Source organism: Pieris napi, chromosome 16, assembly GCF_905475465.1.
Source record: "Pieris napi chromosome 16, ilPieNapi1.2, whole genome shotgun sequence".
NCBI lineage: Eukaryota > Metazoa > Arthropoda > Insecta > Lepidoptera > Pieridae > Pieris > Pieris napi.
Window position 1 is genome coordinate 1808550 of NC_062249.1, and position 22779 is coordinate 1831328.

The window sequence follows — 22779 nt, forward strand, 5'->3', positions numbered from 1 at the left end:
CCACCACTCTTTTTAATCGCCAAGTTTTGAGTCATACAAATTGTTTGAACTGGAGTTAATGGAATAACAGGAAATAATAAGTCAAGTTATTTATTATAATAATATTTGATGTATACAATGTTGCAGAGCCAAATATATTATAACCTTATAGCCATAAAATTTCATAAGTTGAATTAAGACTTGGTGTCTGTCTCATACATTAATGGAAAGATTAAAAAAAAAACCTAGCGCTGTGACTCCCTTACACTTAAAGTATGGAACATAAGATACAGGTATCACTTATTCCACGTCACTAAATTTGTATCGGTAGACATCCCTACCCATCGACAAAGAAGACAGAGGGTGTAGGCCGAGCGAAAAAGCGGGCGTAAAAAAGTCTCACTACTTTTTTAAAATATCAAATCAGCATAGAAAATGACTATGGCAAACATAGATGGAAGATAGAAGAATGGAGATACGGTCCGCTCTTTATTTGTATAACATTACAAAACTGAAGGGAAACCCGGCAGTACAGATTCCGGAAGCGGTACCGGTTCACAAACATGACGTGTGAGCCAGCCATCGTTTTACTCAACCATATGAGGGAATTAAACGACCTGTCACACAACGCCACCACAAAGACCAGGTTGTAAACGATAAAAAATCTGTGACGTTAAAACCTCTTTAGGTCTTGGCCTCAGATTTCTGAATCTGTTTCATGATCATTTTTAAATCTAATAGGCAAATAGGTGATCAGCCTCCAGTGCCTGACACACGCCGTCGACTTTTTGGGGATAAGACATGTCGGTTTCCTCACGATGTTTTCCTTCATCGTTCGAGCAAATGTTAAATGCGCACATAAAAAGAAAGTCCATTGGTGCACAGCTGGGGATCGAACTTACGACCTCAGGTATGAGAGTCGCACGCTGAAGCCACTAGGCCAACACTGCTCTGATTGTAAACGATACCTATATAAAAAAACGGGCACCAAGAAACCATTAGTTACGTGTAAAATTCCTACCACGACTTTTATTTATTTGAACAATTTTTAAAGCTCATAAATACATACAAAGAACGCAATACGTAGTTTAAATTTATTTAACGATGAAACGATAAAATTTGCCAAAACCAACAAGGTCAAGAGAAAATGTAAACATTACTACAATAATGAGTTTATACTTAAATTTATAGCGAGATTTTGACCTCTTGTGCAAAGAATAAATGGTATTGCGTATTTGGAGTCAATTTAATTATCTAGAATTAAAATCATATCATATCAATATCTAGAATAAAAAATCAATAGAATTCAGCCGGGACCATTGATTTTGGTCAATATAACCGGTATGTTATTCTAAACGATGTCGTCGTAAACGGTTTTGACTGTATGTCTTAAGAATGCAATTCCGATGAGAAATTAATTACCTAGCTTATTTAAGGAAATATACTATAAAATATAATTTTAGCTTCATAACTTTTCCTAAATTAAGTAATATTTTCCTCAATAAAACTAAAATGCATGGAATTAGCAAGCATCTCAAAATTATTTTAGCCAGACATCAATCAGAAGTAGTCTTTTACTTATTTACTCTTGCTCCGTCACCCGCGTGGATTTCGTGTAATTTTGTAAGAGTTATTGCGGCCTATACCTAGTCGTTATTTTAAGAATACACATACACGAATAACAATTTACATACAAACAAGATGATCTAATCCTTCTCCAAAAATCCTAATTAGGTTTTTAGTTTATCGCATACATATGAGCTACAACCCTTGGTTTTAGTCTCAAGATTTTGCGAAATTCTTTTCTAATAGGCATGGGAGCGTTCAAGTATTACGTAACGTATTTTTTTTTCCTTTTGGAAAAGGTGCGATTGCGATGCGGGGCGGGGATTAAATTACGCGTTATTGTTAATATTTTTTTCGACTTACACCACATAATAGTAACTAAAGAGTCACTAGGTGGTCAAAAAACGTTTTACTGTACTTAGGTACAGTACTGTACTTGGGTACTGAGAAACGTTACGGCGAGTTACATGGGGGGGGGGGGGTCAATAATCTCCAAAAATTGCATTACGTAATACTTGAACGCTCCCCAAGTAGGTGATAAACCTTCTATGCCTGCCACACATCGTTTTTTTGGGGTCCATCCAACACATATTGTACATAATGTATGTGTATGTGTGTATCAATAACATAAAAGAATCCACGCATTGACCTTTAAAACGATAGAAAGATATTTAGCGAAAGTTTTATCAGATGGTTAATAACAATGTATGTATAAGTTTATTTGTAACTAGATAAAATTAAAAAGCCTTGGGGCAAACTTTCTAAAACATTTCAAAGTAGACACGAGTATTATAAGAAAGTTATGTTAAATTAGAGCTATCAAACGATATCAGATAGACGAGTTTAATTTAAATATATTTAACTTAAATATAAATGCCAAATTTATTTATTTTTTATTATACTTTCTATGACAAACGTCGTGGATTTTTGTATCTATTTTTATCACTTCGACGTCTGACGACATGATCATGTACGACAACGATTCTTAAGGCATTTTTTGAAGCGTACCTTTAAATAGGTACAGATACCGGCAAACATCTTGAACAAATGATCTTGCCTGCGCAGCGGCGGAAGAGTGACGTGTCGATCGCGTGATTGGTAAATCACTTGACGTTTATGTCCCAGATGCGCAAACTTTCCCCCACTCCCTTGTTTAATGCTCAAGAAGTTTGCCGGTATCTATAGTTGATTAGCTTTCAGTGCTTTAATCACTTCGTTGGTTCTTCATTCTCAGTCGTTGCTGGTTCCCTTCAGTGTATTTACCTCTCACACGTACGTCGAAGACACCGTCACTTGCGTGCAGATGGCTCACCTGATGTTAAGTGATACCGCCCATGGAAACTCTCAATGCCAAAAGATTAGCGAGTACGTTGCTGGCCTTTAAGAATTGGTACGCTCTGTTCTTGAAGGACCCTAAGTCGAATTGGTTCGGTAATACTTCAGTGGGCAGCTGGTTCCATATAGTGGTGATGCGCGGCAAAAACTGCCGGGAAGTCGAGGTGATACGGGTGGAATTTAAAAATATGTAATTTGCCTAGACTTCCGATGATGATGTATTGGTACACAGCATAGCATAGCTTTAAATGCATAAGAATAGCTCTTAACTTAGTGGTTATAATTATACCAATCACATAACATAATATATTTGTTATATAAACTTATTTATTGACATAGTATCTCATAACTCGAGTTACGTCGAGATGATTGATGGCGGATTGTTCTTAATGATTTAATGGATCTATTTACATAATAGTTATATTTAACCAAGAATTATACTTTAATTTTATGATTAACTGACGCCCGTTTTTATAACGTTAATTAATAAGAGAGACTGTTAAATAAGACAAACAGTATAATACAACGTAGAAGTTGTGGCATTTTTTTATATAGTGCAAGGGTATAGGTGTAATATGCATATTTTCGTAAAGCGGGCCATAGACAGACCGCATGTTGCAGTCTAGACCGACTGCAATATGCGGTTTGCTCAGGAACTGTCCGTGTATTGCGAATATGAATTAAGTATGGAAACTGCAGATCGCCGTGCGGCGACCGCATATTGCAGTCGGTCTTGACTGCAACATGCGCTCCGTCTATGGCCCGCTAAATAATACAAGGAAAATGATGATGATTTCTATTAGGCAGCAAAAAAATTCGCTCCCCAAATCTGCCGCCCTAGTCTCCATCTTACTCAGCCTGCTAGTAAATCCGCCTCTGTCAACGTAGGTATTAAAAGGGAATAAAATTATAATGGTATTATTGTACATATGCATACATAGTATCTCAAATATAGATATATAGGCCACGTGTATATTGTAGATTGCAAAATCCTTTAGGCGTTAAGAGGTTATATTTTGTAACACGAAGCGAGCCTGAGCCGCCTCAGGGGAAATTATTGGCACAACACACTGCAGTAGGTTTTTAAATTTTAAACATCTTGGTGAATGTAAATATAGACCGCATTTAATGTTGATATTATTGTAAAAACAATAAAAATTAAACTCAAACTCAAAATAACTTTGATATAGGTAACCAAATACACTTATGAACGTCAACAGAAAAGATGTTAAATTGATCCTAAAATTACATCTACTACGCAAGTCAAGAGCGTAGAGCGGGCAAGAGACTCATCGCCACTCTTTTCGCCAAGTTTTTGGTTTACGAAATTATTGTATTTGGTTAACGCCCGAACCCAATAATCAATCCACAATTGTTTTCAATCTGAGATCAGACCGTGACAGTCGATCGATCTATAATCTGCATCCCAATAACCAAACCCTACGAAGACAATCCATTTTTGGCGACGGATAAAATGCTCTTTGTCGTTTCATTTTACCGAGTTTTCACTCATATTTGATAATAATCAATGTAAAGTAAATAAAACCGTACAAATAACATTAACATGTTACGTTTAAAACATAACAAACAGTTTTTTTTACTATAAAAACTGGTGTAAGTTAAAATCTGTTAAAATAACTGTTGAAATCGAGCTTTCGTCAACTGTCATTTTCATACAAAGGTCTATCCACAGACACCGATACGACCTCCCATGGATAGCTAGTATCGACAGATGGCTATTAAAATCCGTCGATTGGTTATTGTCACACTTGTTACAACATTTGGATTAAGATTACTAGCTCAGATGGATGGATTATTCATTGAGATTGGTTATTGGGTTCGGGCGTATTTCTTTCCTATAACGAAAAGTCTCTATGAGGAATAAAATGCTCGGTCTCTTGAAATTCTTTATAAAGAGTTTATACTGTATGTTATTAAAATTTCAACGAGAAACCAGCCGGAAAGATAAATTTTACAATATAGTTTTACATTTAATTGTGATAGTATTCGGGTGTTGCCCTCATAACGAGAGGGTTGGGCTGTTTGCGAACACGCGACCCTTCGTTTGACTTTCCTTGCTCGTAAAGGTTTAATTAAGTAAAAATTGATTGCACGATTAAAGTAATTGGACGTACTAATGAAATTTGGTAACAACTTTATGGAACGGGGTAAAAATAACCAACGTAACTCCGGCTTAGCCTTGGAAATTATTTATATTAAGTTTAGTTAATATCTATATATATAAAATGTTATGTTGGTATGTGTACACTTCAAAAACTCAAAAAGCACCGATCGAGCTGAAATTTTAGCATGATATATAATCCGCATCAAGGATTGTTTTTATCTATTTTTTTGAAACGTTTTCTAACTAAAAATGTGAAATGTTTTCTTTGTTTTGTTTCTAATTTCTCAACCATTCAATCACAATGTTCCACAGCGAAGCGTGGCAGGGAACAGCTAGTATTTTAAACGGTTTTATTTAGCTCACCCCGTTTGTTTTATTCTTGGGTCAAATTTAGTAATTCAAATTTCACCCTCTTCCTGTCAACCGATTAATCTGAAATTTTGTATACACTTTGGATTTTGGTGACAATACAATAAACTAAATAAATAAATAAATATTATATAATATATATATATAACATTATATTAAAAACTGTATCTATTTTATTAATTAAATATATATTATATTTATATTATAGAATTGATTGATTTATATAAACTAACGGGCAAGAAACCTTGCAATAATGAAGCACTAAATGAATTAAACAGAATGCGAAATAAAAACTAAAAACTAGAAAATAAAAATAGGTAAAAAAACTTTTTAAGTTAAACGGTTTTATGTTAAACATACATTGCAATGTTTAAGATAAATGTACTAAAAACCAAAAAATAATAAAATAGATACAGTCGTGGGAATTATAAACATATGCATAGACTAGAGACTAAAATAAAACCGTAGGGCACGTCAATTGTCTACAATCGTTGATTAAAATGTTTGTTTTGTAATGTTACACTATAATTAACAGTTGTTCAACCGACAACGATGGCCGTGTGATAAGTAGGGCTAGAATGTGGAAACAAGCTAGCAAGCTCGATTATAAGCGAGTAGTACTTTTATCATATGTTTTGTCGATTAAAGACAAACTACGAGCAGTGAAACAATTCCTCGCCAGGCAGCAGTGTGAATGTCCAACGATAAACTAGTTGAAACATCTCTTTTATTTACATGGAGTGTATAACTATTGGAATTTCCATGAGCAAGAAAATAGTAAGTAATTTTCTGACCGTCTGCGGGCCAACTGCCTATTTTAACGATGAATTAAACGATTCTTCTATCGCACATTAAGTCGATAATTTGTAGACAATTGACGTGCCCACGGTTTTATTTTAGTCTCTAGTCTATGCATATGTTTATAATTCCCACGACTGTATCTATTTTATTATTTTTTGGTTTTTAGTACATTTATCTTAAACATTGCAATGTATGTTTAACATAAAACCGTTTAACTTAAAAAGTTTTTTTACCTATTTTTTTTATAAACAAAATAATGGTGTATAAGGACTATAAGCAGTGTTGGTCCAGTGGCTTCAGCGTGCCCTTGGGCTGAATGCATCGAACCCGATGCCCATCTTAAGGGCGTGTCGATCTGATTTGTTTTCAGAGGGTAGAGTCTGGCTGCCCCTCTGAATAGCAGAGGACTTTCAATTTAGACCCAGCCCACAGTCCCCGCGTCAAGCTCGACATCCAAGGTGCGTAATTGCATTTCACATTTAAAAAAAAGTGGCTTCAGCGTGTTTCTTTCCCCGGCTGTGCACAACTGGACTTTCTGTCTATGGCATTTAACACTCGCTCGAACGATGAAGGAAAACTGCATGTCTCAAATCTTAAAATCGACGACACGTTTCAGACACAACAAATAAAACGGATGCAACCTGAGGCCAAGACCCATATAGGGCTGTAGCGCCACTAAATTATTATTATAAGAGAGTATCCTATAATTGATATTAATATCAGTTACTATTAAGCCTTTACAATTTCACTTCTAAATATATTCGAGAGTACAATTATCTATTCTCGTAAAAAAATCACGTCAAATTAACCAATTATAAAATCAAAATCGCCTTTGATTTTTGAGGTCAGTTAAAAAGCGCGTACCCGTTCAAAAATTAGAAACAATAACGGCGATTTATAAGGCGCCAAAGCACTTCAATGACGTATGACCGAATGATTAGAATTTAAAAAAATTGCATAACGTTAGCACATGCTAATGGCATGTTGCATGCAATTATCGCGTCACGCTCTGGTTACATTAACCATGCACATGGTTATCTATAGGATATTACATAAAAATGAACGTTTAAAGAAATGTGTCTTTCCGGTTAAAAAAGGCTTCTGGTTTCTCTTTATCTTTATATATATGTTAACGTAAAATTGTAAACACCGTTAGATTGTAATCTATCTCGCGAGATTATAAACTGTCGAAAGATTGTGAACCTCAGCTTACTGCTTACAGTTTAGCGTATTATTATTCGGTAGATTGTACTACACTAACTTAGTTATCATTCAAACTTCTTTGGTCAATTACAGATTAATTTTACTTTCCAACAATTTCATATAACTACCGAATAATAATACGTTAAATTGTAAGCAGTTCGTTGAGGTTCACAATCTTTCGACAGTTTATAATCTCGCGAGATAGATTACAATCTAACGGTGTTTACAATTTTACGGTGACATATACCTAAAAACGCGTTCCAGAATTGTCAAAGGCAAGATATCTAATAGTATATACCATTCTCGTGTCACAATGTTCGTTCCCATACTCCTCCGAAACGGCTCAATTATTATGGAATTTTATATTATTATTCAGTAAGTCTGAGAATCGGCTACTATCTATATTAAAATCTCCTAAGTGATAAGGGGTGTCCACCCCAAAAATTTTCGTTTAATTTTTCATTTTCAGCTAGTACTTGTTATAAAAATCAATATTTGACAATTTAGTAATCCTTTTTTTAAAGAAGTTCAGGCCTTCGACTTCGATAACTTCGTTGTGGATTTTAGCCTGTATTAAAACATATCGTCACTGTATGATAATAACCTCGTATGTCAAAAAACCATTTATATTTTATTCTTAGACTCTTATGTCATTTAATTGGTATAATCATGAAGTAAGGACTTATATGTTAATAATTAATAAGTCCTTTTTACCATCTACAACTATGGACAAAAACACATATAAATATATTTACGAACGTTGAAGAAATGAACCATTTTTTTCGTTTCCTGTAATGTTTGGTTCTCGGGACATACGAGGCTATCATTCTACAGCGACGATATAAGATTTGTAATATTGATATGGTCACTTTAAGATCCTATGCTAGTTAATTACGTAATAATTAAAGACAGAAGGTTCTATAAGTAGAGATACAATAATATTTTGGTAGCTTACAAATTGGGCGGCAAATGATTACGTACTAGCAACATCAATGTGTACATAACAAATTGTATATTTACACGTCCAGTTTTCATAATTTTATTAAAGATGATCTCACACCTTCGCAGTAATTTGTCACGGTATGAAGTCATAATTATTTTATTAAACTTCAAAAATAATTATCGTCTTTATGAGATTTGTTTCAAGTGTAAATTATGTTAATAGTGTTTAAAAATATCGCTATTATTAATAAGACAATTTTAAAAAGAAAAAATATATTTTGCAAATCTATTCCCACCTCGTCGCGTATTTGATAAACAAAGTTTTCTTCAAAATGCGAACTAGTCTTTTTCTTAAAACCCATTAATTTACAATTAATTACATCTTTTGCTAATAGTTCATACTCTGTGACCTCTTGAAGCCTCACCACAAACAAGACGTAAAATCGAACACCAATCGTAATAGAAAAATCACAATATTTATTTATTTTTTGAGCACTAAACCAAAACAAATGCATCGTTCGAATATAAATACGTGTAAACAATACAAATCCCATCATATAACTCTTCGACTCTTACTGTCTTGGCGAGTCCTATAGGCTTTCCGCAGTATGGCTATGGAATTTATTTCTTTCTTTTCGCTTATCTTCACATTTTCCTTTAAATCTCTACTGCTTGTAAGCATTGCCTGTCCATATCCCTCACATAATTTACACATGATCGTGATTAATGTGTCCATTGTCTTTATATAATTTTTTTATTAATTAAATCGTATTCACAGTAGGAGCAAGGGTTAATACAAAGGCAGAGATAAGAGAGAGAAACGCATGACCCTAGTGTTCAGAGTCGTGTGAAGCCACTAGGCCAATTAGGCTTTATTGTCCCGGTTAATGACACACCCCAAACACAGAATGAGAAGAAGAATCTTCACGAACGTATAGTGCAGCGAATTCAAATAAATAAGTATAATAATAATCGGTCTGGGTATTAGACTTCTGTATCTGTTTCATAATCGTTTGTCAATCTAACAGGCTAGTAGGTGATCAGCCTCCTGTGCCTGATACATGCCGGCTTGTTACTGTCGTTTTCCTTCAACGTACGAGCAATTGTTAAATGCACGTACATAAACAGTTTATTTGTGGACAGCCGGGGTTCGAACCTACGACCTCACGGGTGATAAGTAGCACGCTAAAGCCACTAGACCAACACTGCTCCGAAAGAACGTAGTATATGATATATTATTAAGTATTGATCAATTTAATTCTTCCTCATAAATCCCATCCGGTATTATTCAACGGCATCTTATGATGACAATTTATCATTACACTTTCACTTGTGTAACCGTATATTTTTAACAGCTGACAAAAACAATATCTACGAGTACACTAGTATAATGCTGAAGGTTTTTATTTGAGGTTTAATTTGAGGAACTTCTGGTTCGAAAACTTTTGAGTGGGATATGCTAAATATATCCTAATTACCGTGAGGACAGAGCACAGCTAAAGTTATAACAGAAAATTGCGTTGACACGTGTGCAATTATTCTTAGATTAGATTCTTAGATAGTTGTAGAAAAATTTGATTTTAAAAACAGATGATTCAACCACCCGAGAAATGCACAAAATATATGTCTTTAGAATAATTTACCTATTGATAGTAATAAAATTAGAAATTATTGTAATTTGTTAAAAAAAAGTCTCTTCGCTCCGTATAACGAAAACTCTCTATAACGAAAATGCTCCGTCTCTTGAAATTCGTTATAAAGAGGTTACACTGTGTATAAAATCGCCACGATGGTTGGTTAAAAAGTACATTAAAATCAACAATTGCTTCAATAAAAAAACTAAAAAAATGAAACTTAACAAAAAGGTGGCGCTTACTGAATGCTGTCTCCGACACTATCGACATCTTTACCATCGTGAGTTCACACTAGCGATATTGTGTATCTTATGTATTTAAAAATATACTAGCTGACCCGGCTAACTTCGTTCCACCTTAATAATAATATCGTTGTTACTTTAGTTAAACTTATTTTAGGATTTCATTAAGGTGATAACTTTTTTTTGCAAATAGAGAAATGTTTTATTGCTTGCCATTGCAAAAGAAGAATGGCAGTTTTACACATTAGGCCTCTTCTCTCTATCGCCAATATTGCGATACTGCATGTTAAAGCACTTTCTGCTTTACAACATTTTTTGATGAGGTAACACATGTTTTCGATCAAGATCAAAGCCTGGTTATGCATCTCCTCATTTACCTCAAGTTCGGAATTTCTTGAAGTGACACGAATTCGACGTAAAATGATGCGTAGTTTTGTCAACAAATGTCACCACATGCCATGTGCATTCGTAAAATTAATTAATTAATTTATTGTTATTCGATAACTTATCCGATATTTTATTACTTATTCTGCTATTCGGAGTGGAAAAAATCCATCAAAAAAGACATAACTAACATCGGTCCAGCCGATCTCGAGTTATAAGTGTTGTAACAAACACGACTTTCTTTTATATATATAGATAAAAGATAATTTATTAGATTTCATTTCTTTTCGACATTATAGTATTGGTTAAGTACTTTTTTTTTACATTTCAGGTACAGAAACAGACATCAGATTGGTTAAATACATACAGTTATTACACACTAAACATTATTTGTAAACCTGAAGTCCAATTAGATCTGTACACAGCATTTTACTGGAATCTTCAGTGCTGGTTTACCAATTACTAACAATTACATACAGTATAATATGTACATATTATAATAAACTTAATGACAAAAAGAAAAATAGACAATAGAAAAATTCAATGCCAAAAAAAAAATTTATAACTTTATCTTATATTATGCTGATAGTGTATGTATTTTTGTTATTTTATTTACAATCAAGTATACAGTATTTAAAATTTTATTAACCTACAAAGTAATAATAGAAATAATTAAAATGAAAATTTAAACAAATTTAAAAAGTTCGGTCCCTGTGGCCGTGTACCTATAACGCTGGCAGCATTTCCTCGCTGTATTGCGATACTTATTCGTTGAGCCAGGAAAGTGCCAGCTCTGGAGTCACCGGTACTTATCTACTGGGCGCCAACTTAAATCTTTAATAAGCGCCTGTGCACTTAAACCCCACGGCCCAAGAGTCTCTACTCCAAAGAGAACAAAATCGAAGTTGGAGGAAGGACTCTTATAGTTTATTATTTATGTATTTTTTGTAAATAAATATAGATTGGTAACAAAATGCAACACAGAGGCTTGAAAAAACTCTCTGATTCTCTGAATATGTTTGAGCAATCGCAAAGCACTGTCCACAAATACTCTACTGCTATGGAACCTTTATAAATAAATAAATTTTGATTTGATTAATATAGCTTAAATTCTCATACAAAATCAGTGGGGCGTTATTGGCGTATAAAAATTTCATGACCAACTGCGGATAGTCATGCGTTTTAATTATAATGAATGTATGTTTTTAAAATTACGTTTCAGTAGAATAGAAAATCATATTTCACAAACAATTTTTGTAAATTAAATAAATTAAAATACACCATATTGTTTGTTATTTAGGCATCATTAGTAACTATTAATATTCATTAATAAGAATAAGCTATATCTTAACATCCGCTAAATTATTTATTTTTATTTATTTACACTTCGTTGCAAATAGAAGAAACACAATACATTAAAATTATAAGGGATGCAACGGGCGGCCTTATCGCTAATAAGCGATCTCTTCCAGGCAACCCTTGTTAAGAGAAAAACTAAAAAAAAAGAAACATGATGCGTGCGAGAAGTGCAGAATCCTTAATCTAAAGTAATACAAAAAAAAATATTAATAACAAACTAAAAACTTAAAAGCTATTTGGAGACAGACAAAAAATTACATCCTGTTACGTAGTATTTGTTACAAGCCATTATTCAAACCGTCTGCCGCCTCCGAGAATTAGTGGTTAACGCTGTTTGCGTGAAAAAAAAGACAAAAATCCATTGGTACAGACCCAGACCATGAGTCGCACACTTAATTTATTATATTATTTTATACTACGACGCTAGCGACTCTAGAGCTGCCCCCGCAAACTTCGTTTCGCCCTCTTATGATTATTTTTATTGAGCCTATCGTTAGTAGCTACCAACATTTGGATTTTCTACCCCATAAATACTGTTCTCTTTTCTAGAATAAAACCTTAAGTACTAATTTAAATTAACATTTCCTCTTCATAAAAACCTCAGAGTTAAAGGAATAAATAAAAAAATAGTCAAATTAGTTCAAGCTACGTCGAGTTTTCGCTAAGCAACACATTTTGCGATTCATTTATATTTATACAAGCTTTCGCGACATTTTTTGTAGATAATGATATTAAGGTCTTTAATATTGAGGAACATTTTTTGTTCGATCATCAATAGTTTTCGCAGAGCATGCGATGAAATATATTTTATAGGCATTACTTTTTACACATTGTGGTTTTAGTTTTTATCCTTGATCCTCCTTAGGATCCTTATTTATTTCTTGCAATTAAAATAGCCTATATTAATCAGTGATAATGTAGCATTCAAATGGTGAAAGAATTTTTAAAATCGGTCCAGTACTTTTTAAACCAATTTACAAACATACTTACATACAAATCTTTTCTCTTTACAATGTTAGTATAGAAGTATAGATATATTAATCGATTCATACAAAATATTTTAAGTTAATTTATTTAATACTACAAAAGGGATAATTATCACGTTCACTAGCGTAAAACCCCACTAGGGTGCAATAATTGGCGTAGTCAATCGATATAGCCTCCACGTGTTGAGCTTTTGTAAGCTTTACTGCAACTCAAGTTATGAATAGATTCAAATTCTTTTGTTCACTATAGATAAAATCTCTTTGACGTTAAATTTTTTTTTTTAAAGAAGGGCACGGGCAGGAGGCTCACCTGATGTTAAGTGATACCGCCGCCCATGGACACTCTTAATGCCAGAGGGCTCGCGAGTGCGTTGCCGAAAAATACATGTGAAGCCGCAAACCGTTTATAGAGAAGAAAGTTCGACTTTCCAAAAATAATTTTCCACCGTGATTCGAAGCCAGTTACTTCGCCTAATGCGTAATATATAATACTCTGTCTGACACGTATACCTTGGACATGAGACTGGCCGAAAATACCTTCATAAAAGTATTACTCCTGGCTTGATGCACTGAACTTTATAATTTGTACAGATACAATTTGTGCATATTACAACTGACTACAGATCTAAGTAATATCATATTTTCAACACGTCCTTTATTGTGTAGACGTCGAGTAGAAAACGGCGTGTGATGGAAGGAAAAAAATTATGGCTTTGTTAGGGAGTGGATGCTAAGAAGAGTTGCTTGCTGCATCTGGCACAGGACAAAACACACTTCAAAAGACTGACGGCCAGCCTCCACGAATAAAGAGGCACCAAAAGAAGAAAAGAAAAACGGGAACAGCGAGATTCTCAGTCTGCACGGGCAACTGTGAAGGTTTCTTGTGAATAGTATTCATTATTAAACTTACGTTATAAGGTGCTCTGTATTCCCAGGATATAGAATTAAAAACGTGTGTGTACTTATGTACACGCGTTAGAAGTTATACTTCTTAGGCGTAACCAGATAAAAATCATTTCAAAAATTTTATTCTACGTTTGTAGAAAAAACGACACAACTAAAAACTAAAATGTTGACTATAGCTAACTTCAGGGTGTCGGTTTTTTGTGAAGGTGTGCGCGCATCGTAAAAATTTTCCCTCATCATTTTTCCCAAACGCGCCAAAAGTATAACTTCAAAAATACAATTTTAGATTTCTTAAGGCAATAAATAACACTCACCATGATTAATCCGGAACTTAATATGTTTCTCCAGGAGATTGCTATTGACAAGTTTCGATATCTCGTCGATAGATAGCGCTGCACTGGTGCTGCACCTTGCGTCGGGACATGACACCTCGTACGCGCCGTTACATACCTCAAATTCCACGTATGACTTCATACACTGTAATTAGAAAACAAATATTAGCTGCATTTTTGTATTTTAATCCTGTATCAAGGTTTCGTAAAATCATTTATTCATATAGGCAAAAAAATGTTCACTTATGAACGTCAAAAAGTAAATATATATGAAAAGCTTCTAATTTTACATTTACTGCCAGTTCTACAATCAAGAGCGTAGAACGGAAGAGAAGAACTGGCAAAAAACTCTCCAACACTCTTTTTAATCGCTAAGTTTTTTACACACAACGTTTTTTTTTTACACAACGTTTTTTTACACAACACGCAAATACATAGTCGAAACAACTAACATCACCGCATACACGAATTCAAGTACGACAAGTAGCACCCGTTCACGAACGTAAACGTTATCACATTACTTTTTCTATTTAAATATATGTGCCACAATGGAAACGTTAATAATTAAGAAACCCATTTTATCATACAAACAAATTGAGGTAAAATGAGTCAATAAATTTAACACCCTTGCAAATTCATTGAATACTAGACATCGGTGTATGGCGGCAACGCCGTGCATTGGCATTGCTAGTTCCGTACGATGGCTAGTTCGGTAGAATAAAAAGATTACCTACAATCGGGACGTAAATATTATAGCTAAGTTCAGTTGTGTCGAAATCATAACAATTAAGATTAATAGGACGCGATTGTTTACTTTTTAGATGTTCAGAAGTTTCGTATGAATATTTAAATAAATCTCAACTATATGTGTTTGCCGTGTAGCCGATGATAAATGTATCTTTTTAATTTATAATAGTATTATAAAAAATTTAAATTCGTTTTGCAATTATTTGTTCTTTGTTTTATCAATTGTCAGTAATAAAAAAATAAATCAGTAGCGCTACATGCTCTTTAGCAGACCTAAAGAGGTTGTTGCCTCAGATTTCTGAATCTGTTTCATGATCATTTTGAAATCTAATAGGCAAGTAGGTGATCAGCCTCCTGTGCCTGACACACGCCGTCGACTTTTTGGGGCTAAGACATGTCGGTTTCCCCACGTTGGTTTTCCTTCACCGTACGAGCAAGTGTAAAATGCGCACATAGATAGTAATTGCATTGGTGCACAGCCGGGGATCGAACCTGGTCAGGTATGAGAGTCGCACGCTGAAGCCACTAGACCAACACTGGTCTGGTCAGTAATAAACACTTGCTTATAAATTTATTACTGTTTACGACACATCAACACTGTAGGAAATTCGATGAGGAATATTGGATTGCGAACTGGAAATTCGCATCAACTATTCACTAGTACGAGATAAGCGGAAATAGGTCAATTCAGGTATGCACTAGGAAAATAGGCTTTACGAGAATTCCTCTCGCCTCTATTGAAGTAGAAATTGTATCAATATCAAGGTATTCCTTTTAAACACATACACAGAATAGAAGGGTTTTATTTATTTATTTATGTAAACCTGCAATCGGGCAGGAGGCTCGCCTGATGTTTAGTGATACGCCGTCTACGGATGTGTGTGTGATACATTGCCAGAAGGCTCGCAAGTGCGTTGCCGGGTAAACCACAAGTGTGATATAAATATAAATTATGATTAAATAATACTTCATATATTTGTGTATTGTAATTAAATATTTATTTAGCGCTAATTAAAATCAAACTTCATACATGTATAGGCTTCAGCAAGTGTAATTAGTGCACCCTCTTTGAACTATTTTAAAAATAGGTTGGATAAATTCTCTCATTGCCATTTTGGAGCCAACAGGCGTCGCTAGAATGGAAAGCGGAGGTATGGGATGTCTTTAATCTCTTGGGGAGGCTACTTGTGTGGACACTTTAGTTCCTTCTCACCTCCGGAGAAGCAAAAATGCTGGCTCCGCTAATGCATTTCCGCTTGCTCTACGAACGCCGTAGAGCAATCGGAAATACAAGAGGCTTTCCTCCAACGATTTTAGATTTTGTTCTTTGGCCGTGCTGTTCAAGTACAGAGACGCTTATTAAAGATTTAAATTGGGGCCTGGTAGATAGTACAGGTGACCCCAGAGCGGGTGCTTTCCACGCTCAACGAAAAAGTATCGCAATACAGCGAGAATGCTGGGGAATGCTTTTTCAAGGGAAAAGTATGGAGAGAAATATATCTAGTTCGTCCCTATATGAATTAACTACTTATTTATTTGTTATTGTTCATATAACTTATAGAAGACAATAGATTATAAATAATTATTGTTTAAAGTTAAATCTAAAATGTAGTAAATAGTTATAAATAAAATTAATTTGTTTTAATTACATATTAGTTTTATTGATCTTTAAACCGTTTTTGCTTAACTGTCCACAGGTTATTCGGTTAGGTGGAAAATAACTCCTATCATGCCATACCTCAATAAAATCAAATAAGCTCCGAGCCCTACCCGTAAACAAATACGCCCGTAATTAGCCAAATTAAACGCCGTTAGTCTAATATAGAAGAGAAATAAAGAATTCATTAACACATACAACTAACTATCACACCATCACAGCCGAATTAGTTAAATGTATTGAATAATTTATATTGTTTTTGAAGTTATACTTCTTTAGGCGCGTTATGAAAAACTGATGAGGGTGAAATTTTATGATGCGCGCGCACCGTTACACAAAATTAACAGAATGAAGTTGCTCATGGAAGATGCTACGGCATTGGAGATAATTTAAAAACAACATTCGAATAATAATAGAATTTATGTTACACTTTATGTAAGAGAATAATAATAAATGTTTATTTATTTAATTTTTCAAATGTAAACTGAACTTTTCCAGTCCTTGGTTATTTAATTGTAATTAATTATTTGCTTGCAATCAAAAACTATTTTTAATAATGCCAAAGAAGTATAACTTTTTACGCGCGTACATAAGTACACGCACCCTTTTTTTTCTTTGTAAATGTTTGAACCTTTTTGTAAATATATTCCATCTTTGGATATATCTTTAGTATCATTGTTTTTTTGTTGTATATAATATGTTAGCTAGAGCATTGTTGGTCAGCTTCAGCGTGCGACTCTCACACCTGAGGTCGTAGGTTTGATGCCCGGCTGTGCACCAATGGACTTTCTATGTGCGCATTTAACATTTGCTCGAACGGTGAAGGAAAACATCGTGAGGAAACATGTCTTAGACCCAAAAGGTCGACGGCGTGTTACAGGCACTGGAGGCTAACCTACTTGCCTATTAGATTAAAAAATGATCATGAAACAGATTCAGAAATCTGAGGCCAAGACCTGAAGATGTTGTAGCGCCATTGATTTATTTTAATTTTATTTATATATGTCAGCTGTATGATTACGAAATACATATATAAATTTGTATCTGATGAAATTGGCAGAAAATTGACAGAACCAGGAAACAACTGGATATAGTGGTGTATGTAAAATACATTGGTTCTTTCTCTATTATGTTAATTTACACTTCTTGGCACTTTCTGATTTGTTTTCTAACGGTAATCAATCTAAAGGCTGACGGGTTTATCGCTGGTCGATCTCTTCCCAAAAAAAGAGTAACCACACAGTACTGCAATTATATAATAATCTGTGGTTTAGAGTAATGTTTAGCTATTTGCTTTAAACTATGTTTCGGTTTAAGTGTGTTTAATACACAGCCTTGCAATTTATGTTGATAATAAAAGTCACCACTGACCACCATTGCCATAACTCATTTTATTTACTTGTTTTAATTAAATATTTTATGCAGGTATAATCTTTTATCAATGTATTTTATTAATTTAACACGAAAAAGCGATTATTGTGATATGCGGGCTAATTATGGACTCTTTAAGACATGCCCACATCACGTAAAACATAATCAAAATAACAAGAAACACATAGCGATAGTATGTTTTAAATATTATGAACGAAGATTCGTGTCATCGTTTCCATTACATATATTACTTTGCGTTCATTCAAACGGAATGACCGCGATAATGTCTTCGCAAATTGTGGGAAATAACATTCGCCGGGGTGAATTCTCCCCATTAGATTTTTACTACATCCTGTTATTCAAATTACGAACACGCTCTACTTCCGGTATGTGTTTCATGTACTAGAATTTAGTTTTAAATAATGTACGAACCTGTATTTTCAATTCTATCATTAACTACAATTAAGAAATGAGGAAATAATCGATTCGATTAATTTACCGAGAATGTCACATCTCTTATAGCCAATAGAAAAGTAGAAAATGGCCGTTTCACAATTTGACGGTTTCACTTCGATAGATTACAATCTAACGAATAATAATACGTTAAATTGTAAGCAGTACGCTGAGGTTCACAATCTTTCGACAGTTTATCATCTCGCGAGATAGATTACAATCTAACGTTTTTTTACAATTTTACGGTGACAGATACATAAACTACTCAACTCCACCATATTTTTTTCCATTCGCCCTACTTCAAGAAACGATGACGAAAAATTAAAAGAAACAATGTACTTTTTTGGAGTTTGGCGACTACATCGGTCCTTAATATCTGAATGGACTATGGAAGTTCTAAGTATTTCGCGTAAGCAAAAAGTTTACGGTTCCGATCAAAAGGTAAGTAAGGGAATTACGCGAGCTCCAAGGCATGCAGACATAAACATGACTCCATTATTATATGTCACGTTTGGGGTGCCATTGGGGTGACATGGCCTGAAGATAAGTGCGTGGTTCGAGATAGAACACCATAGCAAACCACTGTGGATGCCCTAAAAAAATCACTGGCGCTACAACCTCTTTAGGTCTGGGCCTCAGATGTCTGAATCTGTTACATGATCATTTTTAGGTGATCAGTGCCTGCACAGTGCACACGCCGTCGACTTTTTGGGTCTAAGATATGTCGGATTCCTCACGATGTTTTCCTTCACTGTTCGAGCGAATGTTAAATGCGCACAATGCACTTAGAAAGAAAGTCCATTGGTGCACAGCCTACGAACCTACAACCTAAGGGATGAGAGTCGCACTCTGAAGCTACTAGGCCAACACTGCTGTGGCCTAAGCCCCGTCAAAAACGTATTGGAATTACACATTTGTTAGTTATTGAAGACACATTTAGCGGTATTAGAGTTTCCATGGGCATATATATTATATACATATATCATTTATCATCAGGTGAGCCTCCTGCCTGTTTGCCCGTTATATAGAAAAATCTCTTCTTACCTTTACATTTACCACCTTAAATGCCAATTTATGAAACAAATGAAAACGAATAAAAAATAACCTAATTTAAGTTCCCGAACTGAACTAACTAATTATACTACATCTATAAAAGTTCAGACATGGTTCAACCGAAAAGATAAATTACAAAATGTTATCAAAAGATTAAATTCGTACCAAAAATTGAAAAATTATAAAGATTCCATTCCGAGTTCGAAATCATTAATTTTATTGCCACGAATAAATTTTCCGCAAAAAATTGAACGAAATGCTCGGGAAATACTTAATGCATTCTTAATTACAAATAAATCATTCGCGGACATTATTGTTAGTCATTGGTATTCCCTAAGATGTTTTGAATAGAGGCTCATTTTGGGAAGGTGGCGCTACAACCTTTTTAGGTCAGGGCCTCAGATTTCTGTATGTTTCACGATAATTTGTCAATCTAATAGGCATGTAGGTGATCAGCCTCCTGTGACACACGGTGTCGACTTTTTGTGTCTAAGACAAGCTGTTTTCTAACGATGTTTTCCTTCACTTAAATTTCAAATTGTACGTTAAATGCTCACATAGAAAATCCATTGGTCGAACCTACGACCTCAGGGATGAGAGTCGCACGCTAAATCCACAAGGCCAAAAGTGCATATCAATTATCAAAGACATAACAAAATATATAAATTACAAAAATATATAATCATCTAAGTCAATCCAAAACTGGTTTTTGGGTATAAATACGTTAAAGCAACTAATACCATCTTAGCAAGGATATTTGTAAATGACTTGGGTCAAATTTCGTACTTAAACCATTGCCGACCCTTGATACCATTTTACCTCACACTATCAAGTATGATTGTTTATTTACGCTTTATTCTTACTTGCTCGTGGTACCCTTACTCAAACCGCTCTGCTACTCAAAAAGTTTTTTAAGAACACCTTTTTTTTTTAAATAAGAATAACATCGTAACCATGGCATTTGTTCGGATTAATACCTGCAGCTGAGTTTTATCATCGGACGTCGAGGCAGAAACCGAAATTCCACCCGTTTCACCTCGACGTCCGTCGTTCCACAAATGAAGGTTTTTAAGACAGTTTTTGCCGCGCACCACCACTATGTGGAACCAGCGACCCACTGAAGTATTTCCGAACCAATTCTACTTAGGGTCCTCCGACAAAACAGCGTACCAATTCTTAAAAGGCCAGCAACGCACTCGCGAGTCCTCTGGCATTGAGTGTGTCCATGGGCGGCGGTATCGCTTAACATCAGATGAGCCTCCTGCCCCTGTTCTATAAAAACATATCTTGGCATTTTACTATTTCATAATAGAGATTTAGTTTACAGGCATGGCCAATGCGACTGTGAGAAAATCCAGCCCCAAGAAACTCGTCGAGCCAGAATTGTTAGGGCAAGTTATCTCAGTACTCGTCACATAAGTACGAGCCATACTTAGAGTTAATTGCCGACTCTGTACACCCTTATAATGCGTATGCAGAATTTGATTTACTTCTACTACAAATAATACGCACCTATCGGGAAATGGACGCGAGATTTCGTGCCATTTTTCGAGATAAATCCCGAAGCGTAACATAACAAGATTGACGAGATTAAGCGGCAGTAGTATCAAAAAAGTTGGTTTCTTTGATAAACAAGCGTATCTCGGAGCGTCATATAAATCCAGACGCAGTTGTTTTACTAGAAATATCCGTGTACTTGGAGCAGTTGAAAGGAGCGACGAAATGTCCATTTGCCTAATATATAGTACCTCTCTCTACGTAGAGACATTGCGTCTGCGTTTTCTACAAAGTGTACTATGGTGAGTGTTCTGACGAATTGTTTGGGTTTCAAGTCACTTTCTTTTGCGAACTAGTGAACTGTGGAATCGACTCCCGTGGGAGTATTCCCTTTTAAACGCTTTAGCTACTGGTAATGAGATTAACACCGCAACAGAAAACGAAAATGAATTGCCTCTTTCATTGAGTGAATGAATTTACTGCTGCCTTCAATACCCGAGAATACCAAGATTCTTATTCCCACGAGATCTCGAGATCAAACGACTCAAATATCATAGGTATTCCATGATACATTACAACGTAGATCCAAGATTGTTATAAATCGATAAATTAGTTTTTAATATACCTTGCATGGTTTTAAAAATAGCTTTTTTGGTTTTAAAATTTCCTTTTATTAAAAAAAGCAATCTATCTAATTAATGCTGTGGTTATTAATATATCGGATTTTATTACGTCTTTGGTAGATTGGTTTTAATAAGTTTTTTAACAGATCCGGAATATACCGCAATTTAACCACAGATCGTTTAATCGACGATAAAAAAATTAAAAAACCGCAGAATCCGGCTTAAGTATATGTATTATTAAAGGCCAATAGATCAATTATAAGTAACCAGTTCAAAAATAAATAACAAGGTATACACATTATATAGATACAGGATTAAAATTATTAAAAATGAATCGCAAAATATGTAAGTAAGTATGCTAAGTATGTACGCTAAGCTCAAAACTCGAAGACGGCTAGGCCAATTCGAGTATTTTTTTATTTATTCCTTGAATTCTGAGGAAGGTTCTTTTGTTTTTTTTTTAAGGAAAAAATGCACGGAAGAATCACTTTATATTCCGGAAAAGCAAACAGTTTCTATGGGCATAGAAAAATGTTCCATATTTTGGTATGTAGCTAAGTAAAAACATCATATGACATCGACATTCATTAGAAGTTCAAAGGAACCCCGTTGATACAATTTAAATGATTAACTACCAGGAATGACTATTCCTGGTGGTTTAAAATAAATAAGCGGAATCTTCGCATGTCGCGTGCACTAAATTACTTTTTTTCTTATGTTGACACTGTTAAGTCATTTCGACAGTATTCATCTTGATATGATAAAATTTAAAATTAATAAATGACGCGTAGCAAGAGAGAATTATATAATGTCCAGAGTTAGTCTCTCTTTCTGTCTTCTACTTCCTTATATGTATAAATTAAGAAGGTCCTTTGTTACGTTTAAGAATCCTTGCCGATTCTTCGAGTACTAGGGCGACAGAAATATATTGGAGCTCGCGTTCGATCACTTCGGTTCGCGTGTACGTATTTCGAACTAAGGCTAAATAAAACTGACGTAATCCAAGGCTGTGTGCGATTCGAATATGAATGTGAGCGGAGCGCTAGCAACCACCTTGTTTATTCTACAGTCCTGGTACTAAGGTAAGTGGCGGTTAATTTAAAAGACGATTAAAAAGTTAATTGTATTTTTTGATAGTTAACGAGTTTTCTTATCAGTAATTGAAGGTTTTTATCACTACGCGGTTTCAATTAAAATCCATATTCATCTAGTGTT

General features: G+C 34.6%; 1 protein-coding gene across 3 annotated transcripts in view; it reads right to left on the minus strand.

The window, feature by feature from the left end:
- Positions 1 to 22779, minus strand: part of LOC125057600 (probable E3 ubiquitin-protein ligase RNF144A) — a 113787-nt gene that overhangs the window by 13174 nt on the left and 77834 nt on the right. For all 3 annotated transcript variants that reach the window (XM_047661388.1, XM_047661387.1, XM_047661390.1), the window contains one exon: positions 14146 to 14308. In XM_047661388.1, the coding sequence (XP_047517344.1) occupies positions 14146 to 14308 (163 nt within the window). The remainder of the gene's footprint in view (positions 1 to 14145; positions 14309 to 22779) is intronic.